Source organism: Dipodomys spectabilis, unplaced genomic scaffold (genome assembly GCF_019054845.1).
Source record: "Dipodomys spectabilis isolate Male_0828 unplaced genomic scaffold, ASM1905484v1 ptg000001l, whole genome shotgun sequence".
Lineage (NCBI taxonomy): Eukaryota > Metazoa > Chordata > Mammalia > Rodentia > Heteromyidae > Dipodomys > Dipodomys spectabilis.
The window spans coordinates 19197606-19209954 of NW_024870678.1; the positions used below are offsets into that span (position 1 = coordinate 19197606).

Sequence of the window (12349 nt, forward strand, 5' to 3'; positions counted from 1 at the left end):
TTCTGTTTTTTTTTTTTTTTCCATGTGAATATTTTCTATTTGTTTATTTTAAAGTACCTAATGTTAAATTTCTTTTCAAGTTAATTGTGATTCTTCCTAGGAAAGCCTGAGAAAAGAAATCCCATTTATAACATTGTTTCAATAGAAGACTATAGTCCAAGTTCCAATTAAGTTGCTGCAAACAAGCCTTTGAAAGCACACACATTCACAATGAGTTGCTCTAGTTTTGGCCTCTTGTTGGCATCTAGTTTTAAAGAAAAAAGGCAATCAGTATTACATAGGCCTTTGATGTCAAACAGACTTTAAATTTTGAATTCTTTATTGATGGAAAAATCTTTCTCATCGGTGGAAAATCTTGATTTCATATAAGTAGAACTAGAAAATGAATGAGAATGGCAGCATAAAAATATACAAGTTGAAAGTATATGAAAGCATGTGTTTCTTCATTAACTTACAATTAGATATTGGTTTAAAAATAAAAAGAAAAATTTTGATAGGGTTATAATAAATTTTACATGCATTTTAAATGGCCAGGACTGTAGCTGCTACCCATATGTGATTTTATATGCTTTTTTTGTTTTGTTTTGTTTTTTTTTTTTTTTTTGGGTCTGGTCGTGGGGCCAGAACTCTGGGCCTGGGCGCTGGCCCTCAGCTCTTCAGCTCAAGTCTAGCACTCTACCACTTGAGCCACAGCGCCACTTCCGGCTTTTTTCTTTTTGCTTATGTGGTGCTGAGGAATCGAACCCAGGGCCTCATAGCATGTAAGGCAAGTGCTCTACCACGGAGCCACCTTCCCAGCCCTTTATATGCTTTTTAAAATGAGAGGTGATTTGTTAGTCAGCTTTCTGTCACTTAACAAAATATCTGAGAATAATTAACTTATTTTGGCTCACAGATCTGGAGGCTCCAGACCTTTGACTGGCCCTCATAACTTTTGGGCTTGTGATGAGTTATGTGTTAGGAGTTATGAGTTATGTGGCACAGCAGGACTGCTCACTGTATGTCCTGGAAGCAAAAGAAGAGAAAGTAAAGGTCCAGGATGCTAGAGTCTCCTTTACAACTGGTACCTACCAAGTTGAGAACTGGTACCTACTAAGAAAACCTCTTGTTTTCCTTGGTGTTACTGGGGTTTGAGCTCAGAATTTCACACTTGCTAGCCAGGTGCTTCCCCACTTGAGGCACTATCCTAGTCTTTTTTTTGCTTTAGGAGTTTTTGAGATAGTCTCTCAACATTTTTGTCTGAGCTGCCTGGATTGTAACTGTCCTACTGAAGCCTCATCATAGAGGTGTCTCTATCTTTTTACCTGGGATTGTCTCAAACCATGATCTTCCTGATCCCTATCTCCCGAGTAATCAACAATAGTACTACTCTGGAACCCAAACATTTAACACATGGGCCTTGGGGCATTCGAGATCCAAACTATAGTTTGTAATAATATAAGACAAAGCAGCATTGAAAAATATAAGGACTACTTTGAAAGGGATGAAATTAGGATTGTATTTATTTTTGTGTGTAGTTTGTTAAAAATGTGAGCATGGAAATGTAGAATTTGAGATAAGTTTTATTGTTATTTTGTTTGCTTTTACTCTAGTTATTTGCTCTGTTATTGGTTTTTTCAAGCACTCATTTTTTTCCCCTCTCAGTGGTACCAGGCTCTTGAACTCAGGGTGTTGTTTATGTTGGGCAAGTGCCCTGTCATTAAGACATTTCCTAAGCCCAAGCTTTTCGCAGTACATTTCATAGTTTAGAGTATTCATCTTTGAAAAAAAAGTTATTTAACATGTATACATGTTCTATTTCCTGATGCTAAAGATTGGAACCCAGGGCCTCTTTTATGCTAAGCAAATACACTCCGATATGATACTTCTAGTAACTGTTAACGAGGCAACAGATTTAGGGATAATATGTGTTAGCAGCTTGGAACAATTTCAAAATCAATGTCAAAAGATGGGGTCAAAGACATTTTTCTATCATATACTAGAATGTAAATAATTTCTTGTTGCAAAAGCACCCGTACTTTATGGTGTTTTCTTTGAATTCATACACGTTCTGAGTCAATTAGAAAGCTTAAAAATATAAAAATGAATTTTCTAATTGCATTATTTTTAGGCATGTGGAATCTGGGCCAGTAATGTTTAGCAGATGAGTGTCTGCTTTTACTCTACTAACTCAAGAGTGAGTCATGAAGGAAATATTTAAGATTTCAATAAAGTACTTATTCTTAGAAATTTCTTTCAAAGTCCTTTATAAATTTGACATTATAGTGTTAGATTCTAAGAATATACTTTGTGCAGTTGCACAAAGTACTGCTAGACATTATAGTGATAGATAAATTTTAATGGTTGTGTTGAATTTAATGATGGTAAAACTTAGTTTCTTTTGGCCTTCATTGACATTGGGACTTTATGATGACAAAATTAATACTGAAGTCTTTTTCTTTTCTTCTACTTTAAAAGAATATAATTAGGAATAAAAGGTATTTAAAAATCATGATGATATCAAGGAATATATAAATGAATCTGAAGCACTAAAGCATAGTTAAAAATATATTACTTGATTAGATTAATTTTAATTTTTTCTAGGTTTAAGGTTAATACTGAATTGTAAGTACTGTGTGGCTCATAGCAGTAATAGAGTTCAAAGTGTTTTATAGTTTTTTATTTGCAGTTTCACAAGCTCTTCAATAATTCAAGGATACTAATGGTCTGAAACAATTTTAGCATGAAAAACATTACATTACATTTTTGGATATATGAATGTGAACATTTTCCAAATTTATATACCAATAGTAGCTTTTTCTTTGTTTTTTTTTTTTTTTTTATCTTTTTTTTCTGCTGGTCATGGGGCCTGAACTCTGGGCCTGGGTGTCGTCCCTTAGCTTTTCAGCTCAAGGCTAGTGCTCTACCACTTAAGCGACAGTACCACTTCCGGCTTTTTCTGTTTATGTGGTGCTGAGGAATTGAACCCAGGGCCTCATGCATGCAAGGCAGGTACTCTACCACTGAGCCACCTTCCCAGCACCTATACAAATAATTTTTGAGCTTAGATTGAGTTTTGATAAAAATGCAAAAATCTACCTATTAGTGCAAATTGCCCTCTGACCCCTCCTCCCAGTATTGTGACAAATCTATCTCCAAGTATTGACAGATATTCTCTGGGAAGCAAATTGAAAACTATTGGGTTTGAAGATCTTATTTAGTTTTTGACAGCTCTGTAAAATAAATTTTCCTCAATTACTGGAGAGCTTTCTAATACATTTTTCTGCTATTGTTGTAACATCAGCCTTTTCACAAGGAATAGCTTCAGTCCATCTGAAATTTGGCATCTGTCACAAGAACATATTGATATTCCATTGAGGATGGCAATGGAATGACATCCATCTGAACATGTTCAAATGGTCCAGCAGGTGGTGGAAATATATCAGTCTTAGCAGTCTTTCCAGAATTATTATTTTGACAAGGCAGACACTGGCTACAAACCACATTTACTGCTTTAGAGCAATATGCCACCGGTACTTTTCCATAACACCATATTGGACCGCTTTTGGCTACAGAAAATAGTTGTAGAGTTGAATAGTGGCAATTGGAGGGATATGGGAAGGACCATGCAGCCGTTTGGCCCCTCACTGAGCTCTTGTTTATATTAAATTTGTGTTCTTTTAGATATCATTTTTGTTGTACCAATTTAGATAGACAGCTAATTTATTTAATTAAACAAATTATAATAAGTAATTACATGTAGATGAACTTTATAGAGTTTATTCAAATTTGTATTTTGAGAATTTCAGAGTTAGCTGATAGGGTACTTGTTTATAAGGATCAGCTTCAGTTTTAGTTACAGTATCCCTTGAAATCAAGGAAGTGGCTGAAAGAATTTTGACTACTTGGGGTTTATTTTTGATGGTAGTTCCACTAGCCTGGAGAAACCACATTTACCTTCATAGCATTTCAAAATTGTGTACCACCCCAAAGGGATATGAACTATTTGTATAGTAAACTAATTTGTCTTTGACTATATGACAAGCTATAATAAAAACATATAATTCTACATGGAAGGTTCCCCCATAGCCTTTTTATTGCACTCATAAAGAGATAAGGTAGAAGGTTTTATATAATTTAGGAGCCTTGAACCTGAAGATCAGTGTAAGATCAGTTTTATTTGCTTGAAAGCTTGTTCATAGTTATCTTCCCATGTCAAAGGCTCTGGGACAGTTGTTTTTTTTTTTTTTTTTTAATTTGTAACAAGGAAATGCCAGCAGGAAGAAATTTGTGTTAAAATCGACAGTGTTGAGAAGTCCATAGAAACCTCTTAATAGTCTCTTAGCTGTGGGTCTAGGGAACCCTTGGATTGTTTTTATTCTCTCAGGAGAAAGGGAAATTCCTTCTGCAGTAAATCATGATCTAGGCAATGGCCTTTTTATCTCAAGAACCAGTTTTTCCATGGTGGCCTCTCTGACCCTTATAAACTAACTATTGCAAGAAATGAACTGCATGTTTTATTGAGTCCACTGTTAGTAATATAGGGCTTTAGAGAATCTATGGGCATAGAGGCTATGTATAGTGATGTTTTTTCAGATGATATAAACAAATATTGATTCTTTTTATTACCTTGGAATGAGAGGACTTTGTTGATTTTTCTAGGATAGAGCAAAGAGTAGATTTGGTGTCCTTGTTTTCTACCAACACTGTTCATGACTCCTTATTGATTTTGATCCTAGTTTCCATGGGGAAATCAGTGAGGAGTCATGAACAGTGGAATATTTAAGATTATTACTGCAAGTGGCTGAGTAGAGATTCCCTTGAAGTTCCATCAGTATTGATTTTTACCTCAACAGTCTCACCCTTGGGAGTGCCCTCTAATGGAGAACAATTAGTAACAAAGGGAATAAATTCATTGGAAGACTGTTGTCAGAGTGGATGGCCTTTTTTCCAGTCCTGTGACTCTTTGCAGTTGTGACAGACATCACAAGGTACAGAGTTTCTTTGTGCATGGTTCCTTTGCTTCTGAGACAGCATGCACAAAGAGCTTCTCTTGGTGTTTGCCTCTCTAGCTGTTGTAGCTATCCAGATATGAACCTTTGAGTTCTCAGTTTAAGCAAAGTAAAAGCTACTTTTTACCTTGTTGAAAAAATTTAAAACCTGATTGGTTTTGTTTGCTCCAGGATTTTTCAGTTCTTATTGGAAAAACTATCAGTCTCTTTTAGATTATTAGAAATAGAGATAGGCTGAGGTTTCTTTAGGTGGTGTGTATTTAGTGTAAAGATCCATGGTGTTGACATTATTCATGGTGATCATCAAAGATAGTAAGAAAGACCTTATTCATGGGATCCATGGTGATTGTTATAAAGAACATTGACACAGTCTCCTAATAGGTGAGAGAGGCTGGGTTCAACTCTGACTTTAGTAAGCTTGTGGGAGAGACTTACAAACAAGGAGCAAGGTTGGAATTAGGGGATAGAACATTCCTAAGAGGTTACAAAGAATGAAAATGTGTGGCCTAACAAAACAATTATTGTTTAAGACAGGTTAGGTTAGGGTAGTCAGATATCACGGGTAAGGGGTTTTCTTTAAATTGATTTCACAAAATTCTTATTCAAGATAGTTTTGGGCCTAGTTAAGCAGAAGAATTGGAGGAGCTTAGTTAAAGTTTTGGCTCAAGGAAAAGGCTTTATCTATGGGAAGTCAGACCCTAGAACTGCATCTTATGACTTTCCCAGTCACATTCCACAGATAATAGGAACATTGTTCAGGATAAAACAGCTACTCTAGCCTCAGAATAATGTGCTATGCTCATGATTCAGTTATTTCTCATCTCTTCTTGTTCTTCTTTTAAAAAATTCTGCTTTTATTTCCTGACTTCCTCTTTTCTTTTCCTCAGTAATTCTGCTGTCTCAGGTCTTTGGGTGCTCCCTTCCTCTGGGCTTTCTCAGAGTTTGCTCTTTTATGTTCAGATTACTTTCTAGTATACTCAGGTTCACTGCAATTGCCTCTAACTGGAAATGGAGGAGGGAGAGTGCATCATTCTCTTTGTTCCAGAGGAACAAGTACTGAGAGGGGAAGGTAGATGTGAGGCTTTTACCTGTAGACTATAGTACTTTTCACATTTGGGCCTTTTTTTTTAGCTCTATCTTTTTGGTTATGTCTTTTCTGATATGCCGGGGGAAAAAATGAGAGTAATTAGTGTTATTAAAATTACTGTCATCTTAAAAAACCCGAAAGGCCAGGGGAAATAGGTCTTTAGACACATTCACTTGAGTACAAATAAAAATGACTCATAACAGAAATGGAATGTTGTCTGCTGATTTGACCTTTGTGTTGAAAGAATAAAGCTTTTTTTCTTAGAAAAGATCATCATCACTGAGTCATACCCTATATTCCAAAGACAAGTTTCTAAAAGATGCATGGTTATTGAGAGTTTTTCCACTCAACCAGTGCCTTAGCCTGCAAAGTAAGGGTATTGGTTTCAATGGACAAGACTGTGATTTTCTAAATTTACATATTCTATTAAGTCATCTAAATTATCAACTTGTGACAATTAAGCTTTTGACAATTAAGCGTTTGCTTGTAGAATCTTGATGTCTGCTTAGTTTTCTTCTTGATTTTCAATTTACTGTATAAACATGGACTTACCTATGGCTATTTGTGTGTGTTTATCATGTGTGATTAGATTATAGGAGGAATTAAAATTCTGCAAAAGGCAATAATCCAACAAGATAAGCGACTGTCTAAAGCAATGTCTGGTGATGGTTCCTTTCACATTACCCTGTTAGTGATGCAATTATTAAATGAAGATGAAATAAACATGTGAGTAATATATTTTTTCTTGAATATTATTTTCCAAGTCATTACATTAATATGAATAAACACAGTAAAACACAAAGAAATATTGAAATTATAAAGAAGTGTTCTTTATTATAAATCACCTCAACTGTTAGTAATGTACAAAATTAAGTAAACACATATTTTCTTAATCTGGAACTTTCCATTCTGTTATTGTCATCAGCAGTAACCCTTGGTTATGCAGGTGTTTAGCCCATGTTAATTATGTAAGTGTACTGGAGTTTAGGTTGGGATTTTAGCTGAACATTCTGAAATTATGGAACACCACATTATTTTACCTGCCTACACTTGGGAAAACCATTTACTTTCCTATTTATTTTTATTTTATTATTAGTAAAAAGAGGTTTCAATTCAAGATGTCAGTTTATGAGTACAATGAATCTTGATCCATCTCACTTCCCCATCTCTCTCCATACCACTATACCCTGTTAAAACTTTTCAGGGGCAGTGAATTCCATATCTTTTTTTAAAATTAAAAAATGACTTATACTCAATCTAGTTTTTCAGTTCTCTACATGATATACCTGTATTTCTTTAATTAAAAAATTATGTGGAATTTACTCTCTCTGAAAAGTCTTAGCAGGGGATAGGTGATGTTAAGAGAGATTACGAAGTGACATGGATCAAGATCATTGTACTCATAAACTGACACCTTGAATTGAAACCTCTTGGTACTTAAAAATAAATGTAAATAATTTAAAAATAGTCTTAATCTTTCTCATGGCCTACTTATGTAGTTTCATTAGAATGACTGTCTTAGCTTCTCCTACTTTATGATAGATGAGCCAGAAGTGCCTGTGCTGTTACTCTGCTTTAACTCACGCTGAACACCAATGAAAGATGATATTGAATTACAAGTGGGTACACTATGTTCTTTCATATGATCACAAATATAGTTAGGTACAATTGGATTTAAGATGTGATACAGTTAGAAATGTTGACTCTTAGAAAGCTCATCTATATTATATGTGTTCTCATTAGATTGTGACAGAGAAATAAGACAGTGTACAAATGTCATGGGTAAAAATCTGTCAGAAGTATTACATGAGTATTAACTTAGAAATATAAAAGATCTAGAAAAACATCTAAGTATTTGCCTGGCGAACATATTATTGATTGGGATAATTTAATGATAGTTTGAGGATGTTTCCAAGCCTTCTCCACACTATAAGCTGATTTCTTTTCCAAGTAATTGCTGCCCTCTAGTGTGATCTTATTTTTTCCTTATAATGAAGTGCCTTTACCAAAATTCTCAGTTTAGGATAGAAAGAATTGATCCTAATTTTCAAAATACTCAAAATCTGATCATGCCTAACTTAGTAATATAGTAATTTTGTTGTTGTTGTTGTTGTTGTTGTTGGTCGTGGGGCTTGAACTTGGCTTGGGCGCTGTCCCTCAGCTCTTCAGCTCAAGGCTAGTGCTCTACTGCTTGAGCCATAGAACCACTTCCGGTTTTCTAGTGGTTTATTAGAGATAAGAGTCTTATGGACTTTCCTGCCTGGGTTGGTTTTGAACCGCTATGCTCAGATCTCAGCCTCCTGAGTAGCTAGGATTACAGGCGTGAGCCACCAGCGCCTGGTATAAAATTTGTTTTTATGAAGAAAAATAAAGGGTTGGGAAGGTGGCTCAGTGGTAGAGTGTTTGCCTTGCATGCATGAGGCCCTGGTTCTATTCCTCAGCACAACATAATTAGAAAAAACAAAGCCGGAAGTGGTGCTGTGGCTCAAGTGGTAGAGCACTAGCCTTGAGCTGAAGAGCTGAGGGACAGTGCTCAGCCCCAGAGTTCAGGCCCCACAACCGGACCAAAAAAATAAAGAAAGAAAAATAAAGGTTTGAAACATAGAGTAGCCCTACATAAACATAAGATACCTAGCTATAACAAGCACAGAGTATCAGTTGGGAAACATTAAACTTATTTGAATTCAAGTATATAAGTTGTTGTTTTATATATGCTGTTGTGTTTTAAGAGATAATGTGTATTGTTTTATTAGAGTGCCTTACAAACAGTATTTCACAAATAAATAATACTTTTTATATGAATGCCAGTTCTAAAGCATGAACTCTAGTCCTTACCCTTTTTGTGCTGGTACTGTATTACTTGAGCTACAGCTTTACTTTGGCTTTTTGGTGGTTAATTAGAAAAAAAGGGTCTTCTGGTCTTTCCTGCCAAGGCTGCCTTTGAAGCCTCCTGAATAGCTATGATTACCAATGTGGGGTTCTGAGTTAATACTTTCTAGACCATTTCATATATTTTAATAGGAGCTCTAGTAGATGTTTTGGGGCTATATTACCAGTATTTTTCTACTTGTATATTGTACCATTTCCTTGGTTAAAAATTTCTTGAAAAACTATAAAACAGTATCTGCTCTCATGTCTTTAGATTACAATTGGGCAAAGATTTAATTCATATCTATAGTTTTGGCTTGAAGTTGATTAGTTTTGATAATGTAAGTTGGCTTTGGAAGGTATTTTGAGTTTTATAATAATTACTACAAGTACAAACTCTAATTTTCTAAATGAGTTATTTTGTCCCTTATTTCGTTTTATATATTTTATTACTTTTACTGAAAAAGATTTTCTTTCTTTCCAGTGGTATTGATGCACTTTGGGAATTAAAGCCATACATTGAAGAAATTCTCCAGGGAAGACATTTGACATTGCCATTTCAAGGGATTGATACTTTTAGAAGTCAGGTTGCCTTTGTGAAGCTGGAAGAAGGCGATCATATCAATCCACTTTTGGAGATAGCAGGTAAAGTGTTCAGTACACTTATGTGAAACCTAATCTGTTGAAGAAGCAATGTTCTTCTCAGTTTTGTAATAGACATGTGACTTTTTTTTCCACTTTTGAGGAACCATTGTAATTCATTTTGTGAATTACTTTGGTATTGTCCTGTGTAAGTAAAAAAGGACTCTGAAAAAGTCCTGATTATAAAGCCTGAGGAATATGTTGATTTGGGGGATTTTTGAAGGGAGATAATTATACTCAAGTATTAATTTTTTTTGGGGGGGGGTTAGTTGTAGGGCTTGAACTCTGGGCTTGGGCGCTATGCCTCAGCTCTTCAGTTCAAGGCGAGCTCTCTACCACTTGAGCCACAGCCCCTCTTCCAGTTTTCTAGTGGTTTATTGGAGATAAGTATCTCACGGATTTTCCTGCCCAGGCTGGCTTTGAACCGTGATCCTCAGATCTCAGCTTCCTGAATAGCTAGGATTACAGGCATGAGCCACCGGCACCCAGCTCAAGTATTAATTTTAAATCTGAATGATACCTATATTTATTATGACTTTTGACATTACTTGGCACTTACTGATTATTGAATGAATAACAATTACCATGGCTTCCTTATAGGTTATGGGAATTATCATTATTGCAGAGATGGAGAGATGAATTAGCAACATTTCCAGCTGTGTACCTCCCTTCCTTTTCTTTCAGCTTTATCACTGAATAGGAGTTACTTTGGTGATGGTAAAAGGCCTCATATTTGTTGAAGACAAGTTTAAACATACAATTGAATTAGTTGCAGAAAAAATAATAACCTGGTCCAGGTTAGGTATTGGCCTACAAACTATGAACAATTTTAATTTTAATTTAATTTAATGTCATTTTATATCATCTTATTTTAAGGCCAGTAGTCTTTGGTTCATGACACTTTGTTATACTTGGTTCACTTTTGTCTGTCAGTCTATCTATCTATCTATCTGTAGATAATGGGGCTTGAACTTAGGGCCTGGGAGCTGCCTTTCTTAGCTTTTTTTGTGCAAGGCTGACATTCTGCCACTTGAGCTATATAACTCTCCTTCCTTTGTAGTGGTTAATTGAAGAGTCTCAGCTAGCTTCAGCTAGCTTCAAACTGCGATCCTGAGATCTCAACCTCCTGAGTAAATAGAATTACAGGCATTTTCTTCTTTTTTTTATCTGTCTTAAAAACCATAATAACCCCCATAAGGTAGGGTTTTGGTAGTAATCTCACTGAATTGTTCTCTTCACTATCCATTCTTTTGCCTTCTTCCACTTAACTGTAGTCCTGAAGTTGACATCTATTATTTCTTTGTAATATCCTGAAGTATATGCTTTATATTTTCATTATTTTAACAATAAAAAGAGTGCTAAGTAGTCTGTGATTTTTTAGGACAATACTTTCTACTTAATATTGTATTATCTTTATGCAGTTGAGTAATTGCTCATTCAAAGCTGCACTTTGAGTGGAAGGATGGATTGAGTAGAGATCATGTTTGATTGTTGGTAAGTTTTTATTTTGAGCTCTCAGGATTTTTTGAGATGAATATGTTGTGAATGGAAGTGTTTTATAGACCTTGATCATCATTCAGATAAGATATAGAATGACATTTACTGTACTGATAGTAGTACTAGCTAGTATATGGGTTAAGGTCACCTAGTTCATTATCCATGAAGTATTTCAAACAACTGTTTATGTATGTTTTTAGTAAGGGATTTATGTTATTTAATTGAAATGTATCTTCCATTTATCAGAATTGGTAAAATATCTACTTTCATCTTAGCTGAAGTTTTAATAAATTTATTTCCTCTAAATTTTATCTGCTGCATGATGCTTGACTCAAGGAATTATACTTTAGGAGGGATAATGCATTCCTTTACCATACAATTAGCACCAAATAGATTCTTGGGATAGAAAACTGAACAAAAATGTTTCCTTGTTCTTTAAGTCTCCTGTAGAAACGAAGGAATAAGCAATTAAAATGCAGCATAATAGTTTCTGTACCTATTGGCAGGTACTTAGTATGGTGAGCACAGAAGGGTCTGTATTGAGGAAGTCTTCATAAGGAATGTAACAGTGAGACCAGGTCCAAGAGTAGATAGAAGCTTTCTGACTGGACAAATTGAGGAGAGCTCTACTTGGGAGAGGTTGTGTCCCTCCCAAACCATTTTGATTTGCATTCTGTGTTGGATTCCATTGATTCTTTTATAAGTCTAAAGCTCATTTTTTCACATCTGGAATTCTTTTTCCACCTCTCCTTGTAGCCATATACCCGTTGATACCTGTTGTTTTGTTTCAGATCCGTGAGACACAGAGAAGTGCTAGGTGGGCTCTATCATCCCTCCCATGATGTCGTTCTTTTTGTGCATCTCTTCATCTTATTTTTCAAATTCTAGCCTGTCTTATTTTTCTTATTTTGTTATAGGAGTTATCTTAAATCTTACATTTGAAGCTATGGTAGAACAAATTTTTTGTTAACAAAGATGCAAGCAAACAAGTCTGCAAGTCAAGTGGGACCTAATTTAAAATCACTTATCAAAGAGAAGACAGGTCAACTTTTGGTGACATATCATTCAGGAATTGATATCTATAATTAGTAAATTTAATTTGTTCTTTCTGGAGTAAAGCTAGCTTAAATCTCATTTTTAGTGATACAAATATCACTGAACTCAAGGAATGTTTCTAATAGTCATTCATTCATTGTTCTTTTAAGTAATTCAGGGAGTGTTTGCAACACTGAGAATTCCATCCATTCTTTGCAAATAGTCTCAC

At 35.1% G+C, this 12349-nt stretch overlaps 1 protein-coding gene across 3 annotated transcripts in view; it reads left to right on the plus strand.

Moving 5' to 3' along the window:
• Nucleotides 1-12349, plus strand: part of Akap7 (A-kinase anchoring protein 7) — a 123421-nt gene that overhangs the window by 14527 nt on the left and 96545 nt on the right. For all 3 annotated transcript variants that reach the window (XM_042667406.1, XM_042667513.1, XM_042667430.1), the window contains exons 4-5: nucleotides 6668-6804; nucleotides 9431-9591. In XM_042667406.1, the coding sequence (XP_042523340.1) occupies nucleotides 6668-6804; nucleotides 9431-9591 (298 nt within the window). The remainder of the gene's footprint in view (nucleotides 1-6667; nucleotides 6805-9430; nucleotides 9592-12349) is intronic.